Genomic DNA, 26,305 nt, shown 5'->3' with positions numbered 1-26,305 from the left:
TAAACAAAAGCAATATTTTGTTGTTGAGAATATCAAAATAGCTTCCAGTGGGTCTCAACTTTCAAAACAATGACTAATACTGTTACCATGGTAGCTCGAAATCTTCAGTGATCAATAAGATTCTTTTCTGAATAACATTTCAAATAGTAAAGTGATAGAGTTGTGGGTGTTGTGTTAGGTTTTTATGTATTATGAATATTACTATGCATGCTGTGTGAATTAATTTTGAAAAAAAAAATCTAAAATTGTTAAATTAAATTTTATTTCTAAACAAACCATTGTAAGACACACCACAGAGAGAGGAAATTTTATACTTCTCAGAGAAGCTTCTATAATTTTTCTAGTTTGACAATAAAAGTTTAAGTTCAGAGGTATCCAAAAATAGAGAGTGGAAAAAAGGTTCCACATGTTATGAAAGTTTTAGACAACTTAATCAGGAGTGAGCAACTGAAACTAAAATATTGATTTGAAAAGATATGCTGTGATTGGAAATAATACATTAATTAAGTGTCAAGGGCTTTTTATGTATTACAAAGTAGTAGTATTCAAATAATATTAAAGTAACATTTATTACTAACCTATAGTCAGCAATAGTTTAGTGAAATACATTTTTTTAAATGGAGTGGAAAAGTAGTAATAAAAACTTATTTATAAGTTTTCTATGTTTTTACACTCAAGCAACTTCTTATACACCAAGATGGGAAGGGGAAGGAAAGTCTTAAGTAATTTAGATATGGAATCAGAGTTCAAGGATCTGGTGTTGTTAAGAGGGTGTGCTTCTTCAGGTATAACTCCACAGTGTTCATAATTGTAAAATAACATAAAGCATTATTTTAACCAGTCCATTTTTTTCCTTTTTCATCTGCAGTAGGAGAAATTTTTTTTTAATATTAATCACTTTTAGTTCTCTGACTTGCTCATTTACATCAGCAGTTTCAATGATCATGTTCTCCTCATTTCTCTGCTCTTGTGGATTCTTTTGCATTTTATAACACTTCTCAACATAGAAAAAGATTGCTCTTTGTCAGTATGCAGAAGTTTCAATGTTGTTTACTAATGAAACCCCAATGAGCGTGTTGACTTTGCATGATTTTGTTGATGATCGTTTTATTTATCTCTGCAGGTCTCTCTCTGTCTCTCTGTCTCCCCCTCTACTTTCCTCCCTTCTGCATTTTGTTTTTTTTTTTGTCATTAAGATTCCAAATTTCTGCTTATAAAGGTTAGTGGAAACTAGAGCCTTCCCCTATCTTTTCAAAGATTTTCATGGGAACTAGCTGTATAACCAAAGGATGTAACGTAGCTACCTCTAATGCCATTCTGAAAATATCTGCATTTCCTAGCAATTTGAATAAATACTACTGCTTTTTTTTTATTAGGCCATTTTGAAATCAGAAGATCTATCATATTCCGATCAAAGCAGTTGCCCATATCTGTAATACCCAGACTATTACCTTTTTTTGATAGAATTACTTCTGGAAAGTATAATCTTGGATACAATTTTCAAAAGTGCCTAAACCTCATTTAGAAGTCTGAACCTCATTTTCAAAAGTGACTTAGGCAGTTAGGGCTAAATCCACAGAGGAGCTTCACTCAGTGTTGCAACACCTAAGCCCTAGGTGCCCTGTCACCTACTGGAATCCTTAACCCCAAGTACGGCACTCAGACTCCCCATACAATGCATGGAGACAGTTAGGTGCCTATGGAAGGGATTATCAGAAGCCAGCAAGCTGCGTGGGGAGCCATCTAAATTAGACATGAGTGAAATGCAGAGGAAAGGGGTGAGGCTTAGGTCCAGATCCTCAAAGGTGTTTAGGCACCTTACTGCCATTGATCTAGGCCTTAAGTGTCTGACAGGCTGGAGGGAGGTGCTACCCTCCACTTGAGCCATGAACCATTTCTTGGAGTTAGGCAATAAGCCAGGCCAGCCTATCCCCTAGCATGCAAAACCCAGACCGTTCTTGTGGAAAAACAAGAGAGAGGGAGAGATCCTATCATAGCTAGGGGTCTACCAAATTCGCAGCCATGAAAACTGCATCACAGACCGTGAAATCTGGTCTCCCCTGTGAAATCTGCTTATACTATAGGGTAAAAGTGTACAAAAGTGCACAGTGTTTCTCAGACTGGGGACCCCAACCCACAAGGGGTCACAAGCCTATAGTAGGGGGGTCATGGTATTGACACCCTTACTTCTGCACTGCCTTCAGAGCTGGGCGGTCAGAGAGTGGCAGCTTCTGGCCGGGCACCCAGCTCTGAAGGCAGCGCTGCCATCAGCAGCAGCACAGCAGTAAGGGTGGCAATACCATACCGTGCCACCCTGACTTCTCCGCTGCTGCGGACAGCAGCTCTGCCTTCAGAGCTGGGCACCCAGTTAGCAGCTGCTGCTTTTCGGCCGCCAAAGTCTGAAGGCAGCGCAGAAGTGAGGGTGTCAATACGGCGGTCCCTGTACAATAGGCTTGCCACCCACTTTTGGGTCGGGACCCCCAGTTCGAGAAATGCTGTGGAGAAATCACACATTTTTCACGGGTTGGTCGTGGCATAAATAGCAAATTTCATGCATGTGTAACACATCTGCAGAATTTGCTGTTTATGCCGTGACCAGCCCACCAAAAATGTGTGATTTCTCTGCAATTTAAGTAGACCCCTAATTATAGTCAATACCTTGGTGGTTAGGGCATGCTCCTGGATTGTAATGAGCAGAGCAGGGACCTGAGCCCATATTCCAGGTGAGTGCCCTAACCACCAGGTTATTGGGTATTCTTGGGTGGACCTTTCTCAGTCTCTCTTGCTGGAGCTGTTTCACTATGTATAAGTAATTAAATATTCATTTTGAGCAGGGTCTTGAATTTGGTTCTCCCAAATCCTAGGTGAGTTCCCTAACCACTAGGCTATAGAGTCTCTCTCTTTCTCTATCAGTGCATTCATTAGTTGGTACACTAAAAACTTAAAATGAAGTAAATCTGATTTGGACTTAGTCATAATTGAAAACATGTACATTTGACATATTTAGGTTTAAAATTAATAAAATTTTAAGCATATAATCAGACTGCTCGTGTGCAATATGTGATTTCTTATAAGTGAACTGATATACAATATATCTATTTAAAATATGCATGTATCACAGTCTGCATCTGACACCCCTTTGTGAAATTTGATTTGTATGTGTGAAATAATGGAGAAATAATTAAATGTGTTTATTTTACTGTGCATAAATGGTGAGGTGTTATGACTATCCTGAATTGTTAAGGAGCTAAACTAATTTACCTAATCGGTAGTTTATGATTCTCTAACTTGGGCAGATTGCTTATTGACATCAGATGTGATACTGGGATCCCTAAAAGAGTGATGTTTCAGAGTATAGGTACACATGAGAAGAAGGGTAAAGGAATGAGTTTTGAATATATTACATTCACCAACAGTGTCAGTTTACAGCAAAAGAGTTTTCACGTTTTATACTTTCTTTTCATTTTGAATTTGGCTGGAACGTATGGCAAGGACTGTCTTTTAATTACATTGCCACTACATGTGCCACTATAGTTAAGGGTGTGTTACAACTCTGGTTAAAGGTTGACCTGTTTAAGCTCTCTAATTTCAACATGCTTAATCAGATTCCTTTGAAATTTGGTGTGTTTTAGGATGGTGGAGGGGAAGATTAGACACCCAAATTTGGATTCTTTGAACTAGGAGTTGTGGAGATATAAGACTCCCCCACCTCCTTCCAAAAATTAGACATTTTTCAAAAAATTTTGTTTTTGTTTTTTTGCACAGAGCTGGAGATCACTCTATAGCTATGATATGAGTCGAAATGGTCTCAATCTGTCAGTTTTTCCCAAAGTAGTGCCTGGCACCCACTAAGCCTTTGGGGCACCCAAATTGTGAATTGTATTTAAGAATGTGTTCACTTCTTCACTTGTATAGATGTGTAGTCTGGAAGGATTACCCTGCGCATGCCTCAACAAAGAAAAAAAAAAGTGAGATGGCTTCTGGGCAGCCACCTTATGCTTGTCTGGGTATTCAAGTGTGTTGCTAATGCCGTTTCCCCGGGTGAACACCCCTTCATTGATGTTTCTTGTCCAAACCTTTGTACAGCTCTGCAGTAAAGATTTAATAATTAATGTTTCTTGCTACAAGTAGTTTCTGTTAAAATATGTTTTTATTGTATGAGGAGGTTTACTGAGAACTCGGCAAAATAGTCAGCAGCTGGTCTACCCAAAATATTTGTTATATCAGGTGGGAAGGAACCAAAGGCAGAAGACTTTGTGTGGGGGGGTGGGGCAGGATAGGAGACAGGGGGTTGTGGCTGCAGAAGGGGCAGGAAATAAGGATGGACGGTAGGTAAACCTTGGACTGGTTGTTTGAGAAAATCTGTATTTTACTAGCCCCTGGTGGGGCAGGCTACAAGTGGCTACATCCTGATCTCAGGACAGATTAATGTGGTGTTCGCAGATACATAGTGCACAGTTTTGGAACTGATAGTGCAGGTACCTTGACTGCTCAGGGAAATATGCTGCCAGGGTTTTCAGTGTGTGGTTTCTGGGTGATTCTTGGGTCACAAAGTTACAGAAATTTGCAGGAGAGCAAGGAATACATCATGACATAGGGATTACTGTCCACAGGCTGATTGGGTGGAGAGAGGTGGCCTGCACTGGCATCATGTTTTGTCCACTCTGCAATATCTTAACTGGTCATGATCTACAAGAGATTGCAATAATTCACTTGGGCAGAAATGGGCTGGGCCTTATTCCTGGTGTATATTTTATACAGGATACCATCTGAACCTACAATTTCATTTAACCATCATTAAAGCTTTAGAATCTTCTTATATTCCACCTCACTGCTGACAATATCCTTTTGTCATAAAAGCACCAAGGCCTGCTACTGATATAACTTACACAATTCATCATAGAAATGATGCATACTGCACCTTAAAGGTACTCAGGCACCTGTTCCCTTTCCTCTCCTTACACACGAGAGGGTGAAAAACAGATCTCCTCCTATCACAATCACAACTCGTCACACACCTCAGAGTAATCTACAGATCTCACAAACACACCTCTACCAAGCAGAACTCACTACTTCCTCCACCATTCAGTACAGCTACACCAGACACTGATCACACGCTCTTTACCTGAAGTGCATGAAGATAATAAATGCTTTGATTGCTCTCATTTCCCAGCTTCCTACCGATAGTACCCTTTCTAGTATAACCTCTGTGCCCTGCTAATTACATAACATCCTGAAGGTACACATGCAGCTCTTTCTTTTGCTTGCTCATATGGAAGGATGTTAAACAGATCTTCTCATTTTATAATCACAGCTCTGTCACACACCTCAAAATAATCCACATATGTCCTCATAACACAAACACACCTTTACCAACTACTGCCTCCAACATTTAGTGTAGGTCAGTGGTTCTTAACCTGTGTCCCAATCAGCACCCATGGCCCATGTGACATCTTCAGGACCATACAGGTAGTGTGTGTATGTATATATGTGTGTGTGTGTGTGTGTGTATATAAATAGATTGAGAACAACTGGTGTAGGTACACCTGACACCCTTAGTGCACCTGGAGTGTATTCAGATAATTCCCATTGGCTATTGCCTGTTGTGGGGGAAACAGAGGGAAGGTAATGTGGGCAACCTTTTTTTCCATTTTTTATCATTTAATAGTGTTAGATGGAGTCTTGTAGGTGAGCGTGAATGGACTGTAAAAGGATGTGAAGAGCTTGTTCATATCCACAGCTGTAGGATTGGCATAGTAAAGGTATGTGTGCTAACGGGACATATTGGGGCATTGCTGAAAGAGGCAGAATTAGGGTTGCATGGGCCCATGCCCCTGCAATCTTAACTATGCTTTCCCTGGTACTTCAAGTAGTGTTCCTATGGTTGCTCCACTCTAGGTGTCTTCATGTCCCTGCGCCTCAGATTGGAAATTTTTGGTAGCAGTGTCCATTTGGCCCACACATGCCTTCTCCCTGTCTCGTGCTCTGTTTTGCTGCTATATAGCACTGTGAGGGCAAACTGCCCTCAGTTCCTTCTCCACTGCCCTGGCCTGAGGCGTAACCTTAGCAGAAGCCATTGACAGAGATTCTTCTTAGTGTTTTTTCTTACTCATTTTCCATAGTAGTAATAAAACTTTTATTAGTTAATGTTAATAATTCCTTCTTCTCTTTTCATTTCGTAACTATTCTACATGCAAACTATTTTTTTTTTATCTCCTGAGTGTAAATTAGCTTTCCCCTAGTTCTTTCCATTTGGGAAGTGAACCCTAAAAAAGGGAAAGCCTGGCTCTCCTGGGTTTAAACGCTGACTTTCCTGTCGGGAAGCCATTCCTGTCACTGATGGCCGTTCCTGCTGCATTCACCGCCTCGGAGAGGCACACATGTCTCAGAAGTGCATGTTTTGTCTCAAATTAAAATCCAGAACCAGAAAGAGCCATGTGCTAAAATTAAGACTGCTTATGATGGAAAACTCACTCCCACTAGCCTCCAACCCTAGGCCTGGGACCTCCCATGGACAGCAGTCCCCGTTGAGACCGATCCAATGATGTTGATGGGATCAGTCTGAATACTATCCAATGACTTCAAAGAGGAAATCCTTGGATTCATTTTAGGAAATCTTGAAAAAGCAGGCCACAAGTTCGCCAAGTAGGGAATCAGCCAAGAGAAAGAGGTCCCCGGCACGGTCCATAACCTTACTAGGCATCAACATAAGCGTGGTATGAATATGTCTACATCCCTGGACTTACATTCAGTACTGAGACATTCTACTCCACCATCCATGACTGTGCCACCCCATCAGGCAACTACAAGGAAGATGATGGGGATGACCTATACTCGGTCTCTGTCCCAAGTTCTCCATTACAACACCAGGGAGCTAGCCATGTAGAAACTTAGGTACCTTCAATCTACCACCAGAGTAGAAGAGACCCACCTAGTTGATATGGATACCCTTCGATGCCCTTTCCATCACCTCAATGGCCATACTGGGACCCTGGGGTGGCATATAGACAATAAATTTCGAGGACCTCCAGCATCACCCATAAGGATAAAGGAAGGCGATCTCCTTCAACTTCAATAGCCAGATCTCCTGATCCTCAAGAGGAGTCCTTTGAGGAACAGGAGGAGATACTCCGGTGACCAACATTTCTTCATCATCTCCTGATTACACAGCCATGCCTCCCGCACCAGCTACAGCAGACAACTTCAAGCAATTTCAAGACCTCTTTAAGAAGGTAGTGGATTCCCTGCAAATCCCGCTTGAAGAAGTCAGAGTCACAGCATAAATTGCTAGACATCCTGTAGATGTCATCATCAACAAAGATTGCACTCCCCATCGACGAAGTGCTGCTTGATCCGGTGAAAACTATATGGCAGACACCAACCACAATACCCCCGATGTGCAAAAAGGTGGACAAAAATATTATGTGCCCTCTAAAGACGGGGACTTACTATTTTCTCACCCTTCCCCAAATTTATTGGTTGTTGACACTGTTAATGAACATGGCAGGCAACACCATGTTAAAATGACACCTGTACGATAAGGACTGGAAGTGACTGGATTTATTTGGAAATAAATTCTATTCTTCAGCAGACCTACAATTTAGGATCGTTAACTATCAAGCCCTCAGGGCAAAATATGACCCTACGAATTATTCTAAATTAAATGCCTTTATTGAACACCTCCTGTGGCATCAGAAAAAGCAATTCCAGGCAATCGTTGCTGAGGGTCAGCTCCTTGCAAGGACAGCATTGCAGGCATCTCTGGATACTGCACATATTGCTGCTGATTCCATCTCCCTGGCAGTTGTCACAAGGAGAGCATCTTGGCTTCATTTCTCTGGCTTTCCCTTTTGAGGGATATAAATTGTTTGCACAAAGAACGGATGAATCCCTCCACACATTAAAAGATTCTAGGGCCACATTACATTCTCTGGGTATTTACACTCCTGCCCAAAGAAGACAACCTAGTAAGTACCAGACAGCACAGAGATCCCAGCCTACTTACTTTCCTCCTCCCCAAAGACATTATGATCCTCAAAGGAAGAAGCAGAGATTACAAAAATGGAACTGACTGCCCCACAATAATCGACATCACAAACTTCTACATCCAAACAACAATTCTGATGTGCTGGTCAAGGCCCTGAGTTACCTCAGTCTCATTTGCTACAACAACACAAATATCTCCACCAATTTGGCGACCGCCATACTCCTTTTTATCAAAACTGGGAGTGTATAACCTCAGACAAGTGGGTACTAGAGATCATTACCCAGGGATATTCAATCTACTTTACCTCCCTCCTCACCCTCAATCTACTTTACCCCCCCCCAACCCCTCCTTCCCCCATCCCTCGTCAGGGACCTGTCTCATGAGCACCTTTTATGCGAGGAAACAAACTACCTCCTAAAATTAAGTGCTGTAGAACCAGTTTGCACCCAACACAGAGGCAAGGCTTTTTATTCCAATTACTTCCTGATACAGAAAAAGAATGGTGGTTGGAGACCCATTCTGGATCTAAGGGCACTCAACAAATTTGTAAAAATACAACGTTTCAAGATGGTTACCATGGCAGCAGTAAACCCATCTCTTTACCAGGGGGACAGGTTCTCGGCCCTTGATCCACAAGACAATTACTTTCATATCTCAATCCACCCATCCCTCAGGAGCTTCCTGAGGTTCACTCTGGGTCAAGATAATTTGCAATACAAAGTGTTTCCATTTGGTCTATCTTTGGTACCGAGGGTATTCTTGAAGGTTCTTTTTGTGCTAGTGAGGCACCTTCGCAAACAAGGCATTTTGTTATTTCATAGAATCATAGAATATCAGGGTTGGAAGGGACCTCAGGAGGACATCTAGTCCACCCCCCTGCTCAAAGCAGGACCAATTCCCAATTTTGTGCCCCACATCCCTAAATGGCCCCCTCAAGGATTGAACTCACAACACTGGGTTTAGCAGGCCAATGCTCAAGCCACTGAGCTATCCCTCCCCCCCAATTTCAGTATCTAGACGATTGTTTGCTCAAAGCACATACCTTCACCGATGCCTTTAGAGACACATGAAAGAGTATAGATCAGGGGTCAGCAACTGTTCAGAAATGGTGTGCTGAGTCTTCATTTATTCACTCTAATTTAAGGTTTCACATGCCAGTTTTTAGAAGGTCTCTTTCTATAAGTCTATAATACGTACAATAATAGTTTAGTTATAATAGTTTAGTTATATAAAGTAAATAAGGTTTTTAAATGTTTAAGTAGCTTCATTTAAAATTAAATTTAAATGCAGAGCCCCCACACCGGATCAGTGGCCAGGACCCGGGCAGTGTGAGTGCCACTGAAAATCAGCTCGCGTGCCGCCTTTGGCACATGTGCCATAGGTTGCCTACCCCTGCTATAGATCTATTCCTATAACTAGGTTTACAACTAAATACCCATAAGTCCACTTTGACCGCATGCAACAGCTGGAATTCATAGGAGTCTTGAAGCAAGTCAGGTTCCCCCCCCCACCCCCCCCACTGCTCCCCTTGCAAGGCTGTTCCAGAACTTCACTCCTCTGATGGTTAGAAACCTTTGCCTAATTTCAAGCCTAAACTTGTTGATGGCCAGTTTATATCCATTTGTTCGTGTCTGCATTGGTGCTTAACTTAAATAACCCCTCTCTCTCCCTGGTATTTATCCCTCTGAAACATGATTCTATTTTTTTTTTCTTTTAGTGGTAACTGTCCAGTGAAGAAACTTAGGCATCCTTTATATCTGGTAACTCCCACAAAAAATAAAATAAAATTAAATTAAAAAAAAAAAGTTGCAAAGGAGAACAGTTGGGAGGACACAAAAGAATACAGTTACATGGTTCTAGAAGTTATCAAGAGCAGGTATACTCTTGCATTTTGATATAATCACAGAACACCATCTACTACTGATCACACTGCTCACTTATTATGGAGGTTAGTTTGTACAAATTGCAATTAGTTACAATTATAGTTAGCTTACAGTTAGTTTGTGCAAGTTGTTATGAGCTACAGTTAGTTTGTGCAAAACTGCAATGTCCTTCATATGATGAATCCTTTGAGTCTAAAAATAGACCTTTCAGGTTTTTTTCTAATAGTCCCTGATAATCTGTAAGAAGTTTCAAAAAATTTTCAAAGCCAATATGTGCTAAAGGCAGGAGTCTTTAGTTCTGCATTCAGCTGGAGAGAGAGACATTTTCAGAAGTTAGCATTTGAATTGTGACTGCTAACTTTTCATTCCCACATTTGATTTTCTTCTGGAAATGATCAGTTTTCAATAACTGGCTATTCAGCAGACTACTCAGAATTTCCATCTGAATTTTTGTTCTAAGTTTTTCTTTAGTAGAATAATGGGCTTTATTTTTTCTTTTTTGTTCAACTGGCAGAATTTTCCGGAGGTTCAGTTCACCTCTTTCTAAGCTAATTGTATCCCTAAAGCTTGATTTTATTTTATTTTGGTCTGTCTTGAGGTGTTATTTAGAAAAAGTCCATTGTGGGATTTACCTGCATTTTTGGATGCTGAATCAGAAAGCTCATTCTAATCTGTGAAGTGTAGATCTTTCAAAGAATCATATTGGAACCTTTTTTTTTATGCTGCTTATATTTTTCAGCTTTGATTTTCTTCTCCCTCAGTGGAGGAAGTTATGTTAACACAGTTTGCAGTGTAGAAGCCCTGTTGGATCCCAGCTGGTTTCTGGATTTCCAAGAAGAAACAGCCAAGTGTCCTTGTTCTTTACTTGGGAGAAATTATAATCTTATTTTTAGATGCGAACCTCACTGCAGTTATCCACACATTTGTGATCAACACCCACACATTTGGATTACTGAAATATATCTCAATTGTGAGACCAATCAGAAACCTCAGCTAGTGCAGAATATGGCTGAATGAAGAGATGCTTCTCTCCGGGAGCGTATTATGTCAACTGAACTGACTTCCAGTTTTGTTTTCTGGTGCAATTCAAGGTGATCTGCAAAGCTCAGCATGGTGTAAGTTCTTGTTCTCTGAGACTGCCTCTCTATGTTCCATCTTGCGCACTGAAATTATCTTGGAATGCACTTCCTGATAGGCTACAGATTTAAAATCAGGGGTAGGGTTTTAGCGACAGGATGTTTTCAGTGGTGGAGAGGGTCTTTGACTCTATAACTTGATTTACCCATGATTCCAAAAGAGGCTGAGTTTTTTTCACTTCAGGGAACATTGCAAAATCCTCCTCCTTTTTGCCTAGGTGATATGGTGGTGTTAGACTTTTTTATTTTTGTGCAGGAAAGGGTTTTTTTAGTTTTTTAACTAAACTTATAACAATCAAAACTGCATTTAGTTAAGGGGCATATTTATTGTGATGGGGTGGAGATGGGGACGCTGAATTAATTCAAATGCTTCTCCAATAAATATTTATAATTTTTGAGGGAAAAAGTTTGTGCCAGGGTCTGAGACTTGGTTTAGAGACACTACATTATTCCCAGCAAACATACAGTTAGCCCTTCCTTCAGATTTCACACAGATGTACTGGGTCTCGGTGAGTAAATATGTGGAGCTGAGGGGGCCAATCAGGCACTCAAAAGGGACCCAGGTAACTTTGTTTCTCTTTGGTAATCAGAGAGGAAACATTTGTGAGCAGGCTGATCTCACACCCATTTGTTAGAAGGCTGAGTTGCAGATCAACTCAGATAAATCTGTTAGTCTTTAAGGTGCCTCCAGACTCCTTGTTGTTTTTGTGGATACAGACTAACACGGCAACCCCCAATACAGATCAGCTCGTGTTTTCTTATATTGGATTCTATGTTTATGTAATAGAGTTTGCTTTTTTTTTCTTAAAACTTGTGCACACCAGTGTCCAAAGGAGAGCTTATCTCAAAGAGAAAAACTTTCTGGTTTGGTTTGTTTTTTTGTTGTGTTTTTGTTTCTTCCTCCCCTCCCCACCCCAGCTCCCCCTCTCCACCACCATGCAGGGTTTGATCTCTGGTGTCAGCAATGAATGACCAAAGATGCTATGGATAGCACAGTTAGGTTTATGGCTTTCAACACTGTTACTATTGCATATATTGTTGATTTTAACTTCAAAGCTATTCTAGTATACTGAGAGGGAGAAACAGGTAGCCATAAAGTAGAGTGGCAGATTATTTTAAACCCTGGATGCTGGGAATTGGGATTTCCTGTTACAGTCTAACTACCTGACAAGGCATTGTGTCATGATGACATGAAACACTTAAGCAGATTGCATTTAGGAAAGTATAGACATTATGAGGACATTTTAATCCAATTATATAGTAACTAGCTCAGTAGCAGATTCCAACAAGTGCTAGCCAGCAAAGTAGGCTTCTGGCCAAGCAATCTCTCAGCAGAGTTTTGCTTTTAAGTGGTCTTGTGAAGTATACTGTCTGTGGAATCACATTCTCATCCTGTGGCAGTACAGTAGGTAAGAAGCTTTCTCAGTGATTGTGATTTGTTGCAGATTATATGGGAACCAAATTAAGGGGTAAATCTTAAATCTAGTTTTCTGTATGAGTAACCAGGTCAGGGGCTGGACACATCCTTAGAGTTAGGGAGCATGGGAAAATGCTTATTGAAGCATCTTCAGAAGCCTGTACAGCACCTCACCCAACCCCTCCACAGGGAGATGTTTGGAGGGTTTTTGTAATAGATGTGTCTTTTATGACCCCAGTCACACCCTTCCCCTTGCCCACCTGTGGCCTAGCATATCTCCATCTGCCCTCTGCTCCCTGATATGCAGGAACCATGAGGGAACGGGGATATTTGCCTTAAAGAGAAGCTCTCCTCCTCCACTCCCCCTACTTATGCAGTGGAACAACCAGTTCTGGTGCTAGGGGACCTTTTGTGGAGGCAGGGGCAGATTTGCCCCTAAATTAATACCTATTAAAAAAATCCATGCACTGATACCAAAATATAAGCAAATACAGCAAAACCTGTTAAGATAAATACCTAATTACTTTATCTTTTGACTATTAAGAATGGGAGAACAGAGGTTCCCATTTTTGTTTAAGTAAGAACTTAGTTAATGCAGTGTGAATACTCATATTTTACAGAATATATGTCCATGCCCTCCTACTTCTCTTATTAAATTAGATAATGTAATATTTTTAAATCTATAATATTAAAAAAAAAATACTGTGACCTGGCCTAATTTGTGTAAAACTTTTCATGGGCAGGAGAATGCAAGTGAAATCTGTCCATCTTTGGAAGAATCACTTCAGTTTGTTGTGGGAGCACCATGTTCATCAGACGAAATGAGGACACTTTATAAACTCCTGGAGGCAGGGACCCTGGGTGAGATCCTGGCTACGCTGAAGTCAATGTGAATTTTGTCACTGATTCCAATGGGGCCATGATTTCAACCCTTGTCTTTTTGCATTTGTCTATAAAACTTCTTCCCCCGTTTGGATGTACACATTGGGAAATTAATATTTCTCCAATTTAATTAACTATACTCATTTATACATTTTTTTTGCATTATGTTTTTGAGGACTTCTGTGTTTGGACAAATGCATCTTGCTATTTACATTTTCTTTTTGTAAACCCTTACTACCATATCGACTGCAAATAAACTTTGTTACATTGTTGCAGTGCATTTTATACTTGGCAATTGTAACATCTAAATTAAGAAGCAGCTCAATCAGAAATTAAGTAATTATTGTATTAGGTCCCTATCCTACCAAATGTAATGTTTGCTACTATGAACGGTCACATTGAATAGGGCCCTCAGTTTTTGGATCTGTGAGGTAGGTTGTCAGCAGTCGGGGGGAAAAAAGCAAAAATGACATCTCCATGTATTCTTTTGCATAACTTCCGCTTTTGGACCTCGATCTTGACCATTTTCTATCCTGTTTGTCTGCTATTCCTATTTTTCCTCATTATTAGAAAAGGTACTCTTGGTGCATATGCTGGAGCCCATAGAGGAGCTTTCAGAAGAGGAAAAAGGTAATGATGGGATCAGTCAAAAATGTAGTGGGCATTACTTGTAAACATTTTATTTGAAAATAAAAATGGATAACATTGTTTGATACCTACAATATTTGTCCGTAGTTTCGAACATGCTTTATGTAATTTGAGCAAGATTTATGACTATCCCATTTGTTGTGGATGCTTGTAAAATATAATTTCTCTATCCGGATTCAGTATAGTCTGATGGGGATCGAAAAAATTATGCAATAAGCATATTCCATACATCTCTCTAGGTATCTGGATGTTTTAGTTTTACACAAATGAATACATTCTTATGAAGCTCTTTGTATATTTGTAAAACAGCAATATTAACTAACCAAAATAACCTAGTATCAGATTAATTAATAAAAGATCATAAGGCAATGTTCTCTGGTTTGCTAAGACCACTTTGCATAAGCTTAAAGTGGCCAGTGATGGTTCATGGAGGGGAACTCTCCAGAGGTTTAAATCTGGTGAGGGCACTGCTGCTGCCTTCTATATTAATAACTTTTCTACCCTCCACGTAAGGTAATGGGGGGTGAGGAGTGAGCAGGATGGGAAGTGGGAAATTGGTGGTGGAGTTGAGCTCTGAGGTGCCCCATCCTCTACTGTCCTAAGACCCCAGAGACTTTTTGCAATTAGTGAAGTGAGGGCTGCTCCTGTGGAGCACTAACTTGAGCCAGGCCTAGGCAACTCTGAATTATCGTACCAAACCCCACTGTCTGTGGCAGCTCCTCCACTCCATCTGAGTGCAGCTTGGATAAGTGGAGAATCAGGGCCCTAGGATTTACCATGCTAGAACAAACACATAGTATGGTATCCTGCCCCGGCACTGGCCAGTACCTGATATTTCAGAGGAAGGCAACACCTTCTCTCTCATGTCATATTGCCTATTTAATATGCAGACAGTTTTGCAGAACTGTACATTAAAGGAAAAATCCTTCTTGACCCTCACAAGCAATCAGTTTAAATCCTGAAGGAAAAGATATGATGTGAAAAATGTTAATACTTCTGTACAGTGCTTTAGTGAGAGATTTTCCAAGGAAACCAGCTGCCCTCACCCATTTTTAGTAGAGCTCGCTTGCATTTTCTCCTTCCTTTCTCTGAGTCCATCTGCTGCTCCTGTCTGCTATCTTCTATCTTATGTGCTGTGTTGTTGTAGTCATGTCAATCCCAGGATATTAGAGAGACAAGGTGGGTGAAGTAATATCTTTTATTGGACTAACTTCTGCTGGTCAGAGAGACAAGCTTTCGAGCTTACACAGAGCTCTTCTTCAGGTCTGGACTTCTGTGAAAGCTTGAAAGTTTTTCTCTCTCACGAATAGAAGTTGGTCCAATAAAAGATCTTCTATCTTGACCAGTTATTCTTGATTCCTTTGATCTGCCCAAAAGCACATCTTGCAATACTAAAAACGAAGAAAGAGGACAGTCTGAAAAGACAGAAAGGTCAGTATGTTCTTGTTTTCAGTCACAGACATCTGTGTGGGAGAGTATGAAAATTGCTGGGCATAAAGATTACTTTTTGAGAGGAACATAGAAATTGCCTGACAGTATCAGACTCAAGGTTCATCTAGTCCAGTATCCTGTCTGACAGTTGTCAACACCAGATATTTCAGAGGAAAGTGTGAGAACCCCACAGTGGGAAGATATGGGGAAATCTGCCATCCACAATAAATATAATCCTCGTCTCAGTTAGAGATTGGTTTAATTGTTGAACCGTGATGTTTAGTATCCCTTCAAATTTTTTAAATTAATTACAACAATTCTGGATACTCTAACTCCCCTATAAACGTCCAGTCCCTTTTTGAATCTTTCTGAGTTCTTGGCTTCAGCAAGTTCCTGTGACAATGAGTCCACAGAGAGTACCAGAAGAGCTGAAAATTGAAGCAAACAACAAGTTTAAACAAGGATTTGAAATAATTTACAATTTGCAGACTTTTTGTGGTTTTCCATTTCCTGATTATGCAGTGTACCTAAAAGATTTTTGTTTTTTATGGCTTACAAAGTTTCCATTCAGGCATAAGAAAGGAACAAATAGCTCTAAGCCACAGTAACAGCAAGTTAATGAATACTTTTAAGAAACAATATTAATACAGAAACAAAGGGATTCAGAATAAATTATTGAGGACAAGATCAGATATAAAATTATTAAATAAGATATAAGATTGAATAACAAGCAAGGTGAATATAAAATACTGTTCTCTAAATTATCAAAAGTAGCGTTTTGTAAATTAATTTTTCCACTAGCTGCAGTTTCACATGCATTTAGGGCAAGATTTTCAGAAGTAACTAATGATTTTAAGTGCCTCAACTTTTGATTGCCAAGCCTGAGCCACCTTAAAGGAACCTGAGTTGCAGAAAGTGCTCAGCAACCGCCACTGAAAATCAGGCCCCTTAAGATGTCTCATGTTGGGCAGCCAAAGTCACCGCTCACCTTTGAAAATCTTGCATTTAGTTTATAATCCAAATTGATTCCGTTGCACATTTAACCCAAATTAAGTATTTTGTATTTTACCAGTACTGTCATCTATGGGGAAACGCCTGACCCACAAATTATAACGCTAACACCAAGCATCACTGTATTGTTACATCGTAATTTTAAAGGTTTGCTGATAGTTGTATGGCTCTTTTAAAAATCAGTATTTTCAGTGGAGAAAATGTGAAAGCTAAATTGAATCAAACGTTTTTAATAAATAAGGTTCATAAATGACTATAATGACAAGTCTATTTTAAAATAAAACATATGAAAAATCAGAAAGGGCTGAATTGCTCCTTGAGGCATGGTCCTTTGTATGGGGTAGTACATAGCTATGCTATTATATCCCTTCCTGGGGTGTTATATGCCCCACTCGAATGCCCTATCAGCATTGTTGGCCAGTGCAGGATGGAGGTAGGTGCCAAGGTCCCCTCCCACTTGGTCACAGGGAAGGTCAGAGGTATCCAGTAATGTTCCTGTTGTGCCAAAGCCACAATCCAGGCAGGTTTTACATTTCTGGCAGGTGGGGGAGCTTTGCTTCCCTTAACTCCTTTGTGTGGCCATGTAGGACCTGGGAAAATCTAGCCCTTAATCTTTTACTTGTCTGCCAGGGTCTGATTTGAGGATGTTAGTATTTCTCCTGCAAGAGTCTCAATGACATCTAGTGCAAGAATGAAAAATATAGCTTACCTTTCCTACTTTAAGTGTGTGTGATGCCATCAGCCCTCAAAAGAAAAAAAAAAAATCCTGTATTCAGGTCTGGGGGATTTTAAGACATGCAATATTTATCTTGTGTGTTCTGTTAATTTGATAATTCAGACCATATTTTTGTACTTACTAACATATTTAAATTCACCTTTTCACTTCCAAAGGTTAAGAAAGAGCTATTATCTGATGCCTTATTGGAGAATGTTTTAATGTTTGGGGAGCTCCGAAGGAGATGAGAAAAATTTCTGATTGGAAATATGACAAGCTAGTAGACATGACACAGAGTTTGGCTTTGTTCTCAAATATTGGTTTTAGAGAACTTAATTATCACAAAATAATTTTCCTTTCCCAGAAGTGCATACACTACTCTCCATAGTTCCATATTCATGCTTCTATCTTTACAACATAGATATAATATGAAAAAGCATTGTCAATCAAGAGAGAGTGATTGCTTAAAGTTTATATAAGTGGTGGATTCTAAGTAGATCTATGTTTCTGTAAATTAGTTCCAGATTTTGTTAAAAGAAAAAGGCAGCATTGAGCAGACAAAATACCACTACACAATGAAAATATCATACACATATGTATATTGTTATAAAAAATGCATGGTTCAGTTTTGTCTTTTTGTCTCATCCTGTGTTTTGATACTTTGCATTTTAAAAATATACCTTTTGAATGTAATTTTCCTATCATATTACAGAAACAGCAAAAAATGAACGCAAAATAGGCAGAAGTAAGCAACATTTAATAAATGCGTTGAAGACTAATCCTTCATTAACTAAAGAATTACGAACAGTTTTGGAGCAGACCCTGGTGGAGAAGTTGGAATCCTTGGGAATTAAAGCAGTAAGGTTATTTTAAATGATTATTTTTCATTAAGTGGTGGAGAAGGTCCTTTGTCCCACCTTTTTTCACTTCCCCTTCACTTCCCTACTACAACCCTCAATGACCATTATGTCCAAATATCACCCCTGAGAGGAAGGACACTCTCCCTGTCAGCCAGAGGTGGTTGCTAGAAACCAGTGTGAAATATCCCCTCATCTTCAAGATCATGTATTTTATCTTTAGTGCCCACTAATTGAAGGTTGGATGTTTCCGTAGTTCCTATAGGGAAGTTATAGTGGGTGTTTTGATGATGTTCTGATGTGTACTCCCCACAGTAATGCTTATGACAGGGTGTACTCACCACTCGTAAGTTCATCCTGTTGGCTGGATGTGATCCTGCACTCTTTCCTCTCCTTGGTCAGGCTCTGGGATGGGGTTTGGGTTCAGGAGGCAAACTGTCGGCTGTGCTCTGATTAGCTGCTTCCTTGCAGCCTTTGTAGGTGGGCCTGGAGGACCCACCTTCATTGCTCCTTTCTTGGGGCAGGGTGTGGTAGGACTGCAAGGCCTCCAGCAGGGGGCCTCAAAGCGCCTGATACACCCTGTCACAATGCTTTTAATCTTTTTTCCCTGCGATAAAGAAAAATCAGAACCATTATGTATGTATTGGTAGTTTAAAATGTATATTCCAGGGCTAACTTCTCTCCAGTTGTCTAAACTTCACTAATACTACTATAATACTCATAAATAACTTATTTTTTATCATAAGGTTAAGTGATATGGGGTTCTCAAATAAAACCTTAGATCTACTACTTGCCACAATGCAAGTGCTCCTTGACTACAATTCAGGCAGCCACATCCAAGGCAGTGTGTCTGCTTGGATTCAAGATTCCTTCAAGGATCAATCTGGAGCTGCCTTGGTGCAGTTGTGCCTCGGGTGACAAGATGCCTTCATATTCTTGGGACTGTCCTGATACTATGGGGTTTGTCTTATATAGGATCCTATTACCCCTCTCTCATAGGACCCTGTTACACACACACACACGTCCCGATTTTTCACACTTGCTGTCTGATCACCCTAGTTGTGCCTCACAATTGAGGGTCTCCCCTTTCTTCAAGTTAGATCTTATAAATTGAAGATTTCACATATGGCTTAGTCTTCCTCCTCTTTGTCCCTGGGGCTGCTTTGAGAATTGGTCCTTACTTTACATCCACTTTGTTCTCCTTGTGCTCCTCTGTCACTGAATGCTTTAGCAGAAAGTCTAAGGACCACGCATCCGTCCTCAAGTACAAAATCTTTCTCTTGTCTTGGGACCTCAGTTTCACTTTTGCCTCTGAATGAGAAAGGGGATTGGATTTAAATTTGTGTAGGTGGAAGGAGTTTCAAAAATTTTAGGCAGGATATTTTGTTTTTGACTTTCTTTTGGCTGCCAGCATTGTTTAATTGATTGAGGATTACAGTGGCTGCCAGTGCAATCTGAATTGCAGACAGTTAACTTCTCTCTCTTCCCCTGCATGCCTCTGCCATCCTGGGATTTTTCAGGGTCCCCAGCATTTTGATGTATCTCCTCACCTCATATTTTTTTAACCTGCCATTGTTGGTCCCCACCTAGAATGAGTTCATCTGATTCCTGGAGTAGGTTCCCCTTTGTTGCTCCCCTGCTTATCTCAATCAGCTCACACTTCATTACTAGATAGTAACTTATGTCTAGCACCCCTGAGGAAGAACAGGTTCTCAGTTTTCCACAATCTTCTAGCACTTCGGCCTTGCCTACACACACAAATTGTACCACTTTAACTATACCAGTATAGTTATAAATGTGCTTATACCAGTATAGCTTGCTCTTGTACAGAAAAGGGAATAAGCTATACTAGTATAAGACATCTTTATTCCAGTATAACTGTTTGCACTAGTAACTATCAGTGTTAAAAAAAAGTCATACCCCTATCATAGTTATATCAGTACTAAAACTGTGTAACCCAGGCCTCATCCTCACTGGCCGAAGAACTAAGCTGGTTAGAGCCCTTCCTTGTCCTGCTACAGGCAGTCACAAAGAGGCATAGTCTGAGCTCTGAAGGCATTTTCCCCGCTCTCCTCCCAAAGTGTAGAGGCTATTGTAGTACAGTGAAGAAGAAACTGAATCTTCTGCCTCCTTCCAGTGCCAATGATTAGCCAAGCACTGATTGGGGCCAAGCTAAAGCTCTCAGTGAGCACTGGATTCTTCATCTTGGGAGATGTGACACTTGTGGTGGCCTTTTAAGAGAAACTAAACTGAATGATCCTTGAAATCCTACAACAAACTTAAAGCCAGCCCAGTTTTATTCCCTACTCATTTCTCTCCCAAGTCAGCTCCTCTCCCTTCCTTCTCCATTACTCTGTCCTTTCCATAACCTCAGCAGTATATTCAGTTTCTCTCTCCACCCCTGTCACCTTCCCTTGCATCCGGGTTGGTGCCAAACCATGCTGCTTCTTCCTGTGCAGTATCTCAGAAATCTGTCCTTTGTACTCTACCCATTCCACTGAACCCTTGCAAGCATGGGCGGCGAGTTCTATGGGCCCATGTTGCTCAGGCACCAGGAATATTCCTGTCCCAGGGGCCCAGCTCCAGCAAAGTTTCCCACCCTCCCCCCCACACACACACACGCTGCCCCCGGCCCCACCTGCCGCCCCTGGGCGATTTAAAATAGCCCGGGGACTCCCGCCGCCACCCAGCAGTGGAGCAGGGCTGAGCGGCTTCCTGCGCGCTCGTTCCACATGGCTCCCGGCAGGTCCTTGCAGCCCGTGTGAGAGGGTTGTACTGCTGCGCACTGCCCCCGCCCCAAACACCCCTGTGGCCAATGGGAAGCTGCAGGGGCGGTGCCTGGAGACAGCAGGGTGAGGAGACCCCCCTGGCCTGCCCCGCCTAGGAGCCGCTGCAGGTGCCCCAGGTAAGCATCGAACCCCCCCAATCCACTTCCAGAGCCTGCACCCACACCCCCTCTGCAAACACACCCTTTGGCCCCCAAATTTCCTCCTGTACCCCCGTACCCCCTCTCACCCCCAAACTCCCTCCCAGAGCCTGCACCCCTCACCCCCTCCCCCAACTCCCTCTTGCACTCCCACCCCTCCCCTGCACCTACTTTTGTCTCCAAACTCCCTCCCAGAGCCTGCACACTCACCCCCTCCTACACCCCTGCCCAGAGCCTTCACCCAGCACCCAAACTCGTTCCCAAAGCCTGCACTCCAGACCCCCTCCTCCACTCAAACTCCCTCCCAGAGCCCGACCTCTCACCCCTTCTGCACCCAAATTCCCTTCCAGAGCCTGCACCCCTTCTGCACCCCAATCCCCTGCCCCAGCCCAGAGCCTGCACCCAAACTCCATCCCAGAGCCTGCACACCAGACCCCGTCCACCACCAAACTCCCTCCCAGAGCCTGACCTCTCACACCTCCTGCACCCAAACTCCCTCTCAGAACCTGCATCCCCACCCCCTTTGTACCCCAATCGCCTGACACCCAGACCCACTCCCCCACCCAAACTCCCTCCCAGAGCCTTAGGCAGGTGTGTAGGGGGAGTTTGCCCAGGGCGGGCGGTGTTCTGGGCACCACCAAAATTTCTACAAACCTGCTTGCAAGCACCTTGGTAATCAGTAAACTAAACAAACACAGCCTCCTCCTGCAAGTCCCACATCTCATCTCATCCCTCCTCCAACCAGTCTTATCAAAATTCTGCTGCTGAAATAATGAATCTCTCCCTTTACAGAGGGTCCCCTTCTTTCTTTGAATCCCTTTGCTGACTTCCTTGCTCATTCAGAATCAATTTAGTGATTCCAGGGATGGATCCCCAGCTGGTGTAAGTCATCATAGCTCCATTGACTTCAGTGGAACTACACCAGTTTACTCGGCAAAGGATCTGGCCCTCTTGGCAAGTTGAACTCTTGTGATTTCATTGCAAGTCTCATGATATTTGGAGTGTCTGTCAATGCTGCAGCTGCTGGAATCAAGACATTGTGTGATAATCTCATTTAAAAAAAGAGTTTCTAGCCCTAATGTTTCTGAAGAGTGCTTGAAAAAGTGAAATGAGTGCACCCAGAAACTACAGTAACTCCTCACTTAACGTCCTCCCGCTTAACATTGTTTCAAAGTTACGTCGCTGCTCAATTAGGGAACATGCTCGTTTATAGTTGTGCAATGCTCCCTTATAATGTCGTTTGGCTGCCTGGTCTGTACACTGCTTGTAAAATTTCTGTGGAAGAGCAGCGACTTTACAAGGGAGCATTGCACAAGTTCTTCTTCTCCGCCTCCTCCCCCTCCCTCCCAGCGCTTCCCCCACCACTAAACAGCTGTTTGGTGGCACTTAGGACTTTCTGGGAGGGAGGGGGAGGAGTGGGGAAGTGCCACATCTCCACTCCTCCCCCTCCCTCCCAGAAAGTCCTAAGCCCGCCAAACAGCTGTTTGGCAGCGCTTAGGACTTTCTGGGGGTGGGGAAGGAGCGGGGATGCGGCGTGCTCCGGGGAGGAGGTGGAGTGGGGGTGGGAAAAGGTGGGCCTGGAGTGGAGCGGGGACGGGAAGAGGCGGGCCTGGAGCATCCCCCAGCAAAGTCAGCGCCTGTTCTTTTCCGGGTAAGCTGCCACTGCTGCTGTGAAGGTGCTTCCGAGCGTCCTGTACCTGTGTGGGGTAAGCCAGGGGCACTTCCCAACCACAGTACAGTACTGTACGGTATATAATGCCTTTTATCTGCCCCAAAAAAATTTCCTTGGAACCTAACCCCCCACATTTACATTAAATCTTTCGGGAAAATTGGATTAGTTTAACATTGTTTCACTTAAAGTTGCATTTTTCAGGAACATAACTACAACATTAAGTGAGAAATCACTGTAGAAGGCAAAGAAAAAGAATCCAAAATTTATTATTTTGAAAAAACTCATGATATTGGGGGTCCAACTCATGGTTTTTAATTCTTTGAGTTGTCAGTACTATATAAAAGGCCCTGTGTCGCTTTGCCTCCACCTGTGTTCTTTATTCTCATTACCTCCCTTCTTCCTAGCACCCCTTTTGTATCCTCTTCTCACTTTTGTCTTTCATTTTCTTCTGTGGGGGAACTTATCTTTGGCACTCCCTCACTCTTCTCACCTGCTAAATGGTCTTCCTCTTTTCTTTCAAATCCTCCTTAAATTGCACTTCTACAAAACCATTCAACAGTGTTTTCTAAACGGGATCTGATTCTCTTACAGTTTGAGCAGTCACCGAGTGCATTTTATGTGTGTAAATTCCCCTGTCTGTGTATGAATTGGATTGTGGTTAATCCTTGGATCATGGCCTGTATCATGTTATATGTTCATACAGTGCCAAGTATACTGTTGGTATTCAGGAAATAAGTAGTTGTAGCAATATACATATGTAGGGACCGTCCTTTCTATAAGGTTCATTACGTTTTGGACTGTGGAATGAAGAACTGTTTTTTGACTTCCATTTCCGTACAATATATGAGACCTGTTGTGTCTCAGCAATTGTCAAATGTCTTTTTCTGAAAGGTTTCTGTGTCTTCCACTTGGGAGATATGAGATATCCCAGAGTTCACATATGCATTAGCATTCTGTTCTGAATGACAACAGAATATGCCCTAGTAATGCATTGTTTATAAAACAGCTGTGAAGCCTTTACAAAAAGTATTTTACAATATATATATTTAGAAAAATATTGTTTTCTGTTTGTTACATAAAAGGTAATCAGAAGCTGACAAATAGGCATTGAGGATGGCATCGTTGGTGGAGTAAGAGTGTAGAAGGCGATATGGTAAAAGCTGAAGGAGAAAAGGAGATAGATTCATAGAAATTAAGGTCAGAAGGGACCATTATGATCATCTCGTCTGACCTCCTGCACAACGCAGGCCTCAGAATCTCACCCACCCACTCCTGCGATAAACCTCTCACCTATGTCTGAGCTATTGAAGTCCTCAAATCATGGCTTAAAGACTTCAAGGTGCAGAGAATCCTGCAGGGATTATACAGGGCCTTGAAGATGTGAAGACAAAAGGTTTAAACTAGATGCAGTCAAAAAGGCTAAGCCAATGGTTTATAAAATGTAAGTGTTTTTATGTTAGTTATGCTGTCCATCAAACAGTAACTTGAAGTATTTCTTCAGGGTGTTCGTGGTATCCCAAGTGACCACTTTAACAAAGTCTTAGTTTCTGTCGAATCTGCCAGAGAAGAGAAAGAGAAACAAGTGCCTGACATTCAACTAATTCGAGAGCATCTTGAATGCCAAGTCAGCTTCAGGATTGAGGAGAGATCATCATCGTCTTGTAATAGGCTTGTTTCCAGCTCTTGTCTTGCTTCAGAAGGTTGGATAAATTTCAGAATTATTTTATTTTTTACTGGTACCAAGTTTTTTGAAATAATTCTGTTTGTGTACATTAGTCCCTAAAGTAAAAGTTTTGTGTGTACATTTATTTATGGTTGTGTTTGTAATCTTTTACATAATAGCTGTTTTAGCTGCCAGCTACACTACACCACTTAAAAAGCACTCTACTTTTTATTTGATTACAGAAGCAGTGTCTCTGTCTAATAATGGAGAAAATCAATGGCTGCTTTGGGCAGCATTCAGAGGTTGTTGTTTTTTTTATAGCCACAAGTTCACTTAAGATTTCTGATGAGCAACAACATCTACATTTCTTTTTAATATTCAGATTGATAACATAACTTCTTTTCTAGATAAACAGAAGATGGTTCACATGGCAACTTCCTCATCAACAGTGCAGCCAAAACCAGCAAAGCAGACTTCTATAGCTAAATGCCCAGCTGGACAAAGAATGACTTCTGCTGAGAATACATCTACACCAAAGTAAGAGACAGCACTTTCCTAGCACTTATGCCATAAATAACTCATTAGTGTTCTGCTAATAGAGTTATAGGTTTATTCCTCCTTTCATGTACAAGAGAGTTGATGTGAACATTTCTGGCTAGTATTTAGTGGGAATTAGCCACAGAATTACAATTTTTATATATGAAGGAATAGATTTTTCACTGTATATGTAGTTGGCAGTCAGATTCTAGAAAAAACTTGTTTTGTTTGTTATAGACCCAGGAAGCATGTTTTTCGAGAGGGGGTTTCCAGAAAAACATCTAGTATTGGGTAAGTTTTTTGCTCATTTCTGGTCTTGAAGAAATTGTTTTCTAGTGACTGGACATTGAAATTGCTTATACACAAAAAACATTAAGCTGAAATCAGAAGCTCTATATTAATCATATGTTTTTTTCTTAAAATATAATACCTATTGAGTCCATTGTTATAATCCCTAACAGAGGCCATGCTCTGACTTGAGCATGTGTATTCTTAATAGTTGAGCAGGCAGAGCATAGAGTACCATGAGGTGATGTCACTTTTTTTGTCTGTCTCATATTATGTCTTCGCCTGTTGAGACATTAATTTTTAAAGACTTTGTTGCTAATATTTTTGTTCCATTTTGTCAATATGTACATAGTTGAACACAGTATTCTGGGTGCTTTTCATGTCATGCATATTGCACCCGTACTCTGTAAATTGCTCGAGCTGCCAATTTGTCTCTAAATACCATTCAAGATATTAAGCTTGATTTGTAATTTCCTAAATAGATTGGAGACCCATTATCTCAGAATTCACTTTTTCTGTGGGTGCCCGCTGACCAATTGAGATAAACTAGGAAGCCTCTGCTAACAGTCCCTAAATTTTTTAACTGGGAGGAACCAGGAGCAGAATTTTCTTAGTGGAAAATCTTTGACCCTGAACTTTGTTTTCTCTGTTGATCCATGAAAGCATACATTTGTTGATCTTGCAAGATTGACTATATACTCTGGCTTTTGTTTTTGGGAGGATGTTTGCATTTGAGATTATAAGTACATTCATTTTGGGATGATTTTGGGTTGTCAGTTTGTTATTTAATAACTTCACATTTTTTTTAAATAATTGTATATGCACTCCAGGTTACCGTAGGTGATTTTTTTCAAATAGAAAAATGCATAAATTTATTGGAAAAAATACAGGAAGCTCAAAGTTGTGCACATCTGTTTAATGCTGAAACCCATTAAATCCTCATCTGATGCTCTTTTTTGTTTTAGCACTCCACCATTCAGCTCAGAGGAGGAAGTGGATGATGATGATATTATGCACTCTTACATATCACCAGAATTATTGCAGCTAAAAACATCCAGCAACAGTATGAGTAATTGTGGTATGGTTACAGGCAAAAGTGATATGGACTGGACTGAAGAAAGTGAAATGGAGGAGATTGTAACACCTTCCAAGCCTTCAAAAGGTTTATCATTATTTTTGTGTACATGAGTAATAATTTAAGATAACATGTATAAATGATTTTAAAATAGCTAATAGGTGCTAAAATCAATGT

The 26,305-nt window shown here is 41.1% G+C and overlaps 1 protein-coding gene across 4 annotated transcripts in view; it reads left to right on the top strand.

Moving 5' to 3' along the window:
• The window catches only part of DZIP1 (DAZ interacting zinc finger protein 1), an 83,141-nt gene that overhangs the window by 41,019 nt on the left and 15,817 nt on the right, over positions 1-26,305 (top strand). For 3 of the 4 annotated variants that reach the window (XM_037895879.2, XM_043534669.1, XM_037895872.2), the window contains 5 exons: positions 17,823-17,968; positions 24,067-24,265; positions 24,636-24,765; positions 25,003-25,056; positions 26,019-26,215. In XM_037895879.2, the coding sequence (XP_037751807.1) occupies positions 17,823-17,968; positions 24,067-24,265; positions 24,636-24,765; positions 25,003-25,056; positions 26,019-26,215 (726 nt within the window). Of the gene's footprint in view, positions 1-13,875; positions 13,936-17,822; positions 17,969-24,066; positions 24,266-24,635; positions 24,766-25,002; positions 25,057-26,018; positions 26,216-26,305 lie in introns of all 4 variants that reach the window. The other variant, XM_037895867.2, reaches the window with a different exon arrangement.

Source organism: Chelonia mydas, chromosome 1, assembly GCF_015237465.2.
Source record: "Chelonia mydas isolate rCheMyd1 chromosome 1, rCheMyd1.pri.v2, whole genome shotgun sequence".
Lineage (NCBI taxonomy): Eukaryota > Metazoa > Chordata > Testudines > Cheloniidae > Chelonia > Chelonia mydas.
Note: the sequence above shows the minus strand (reverse complement) of the source record. Positions and strands in the feature narration are given on the sequence as shown.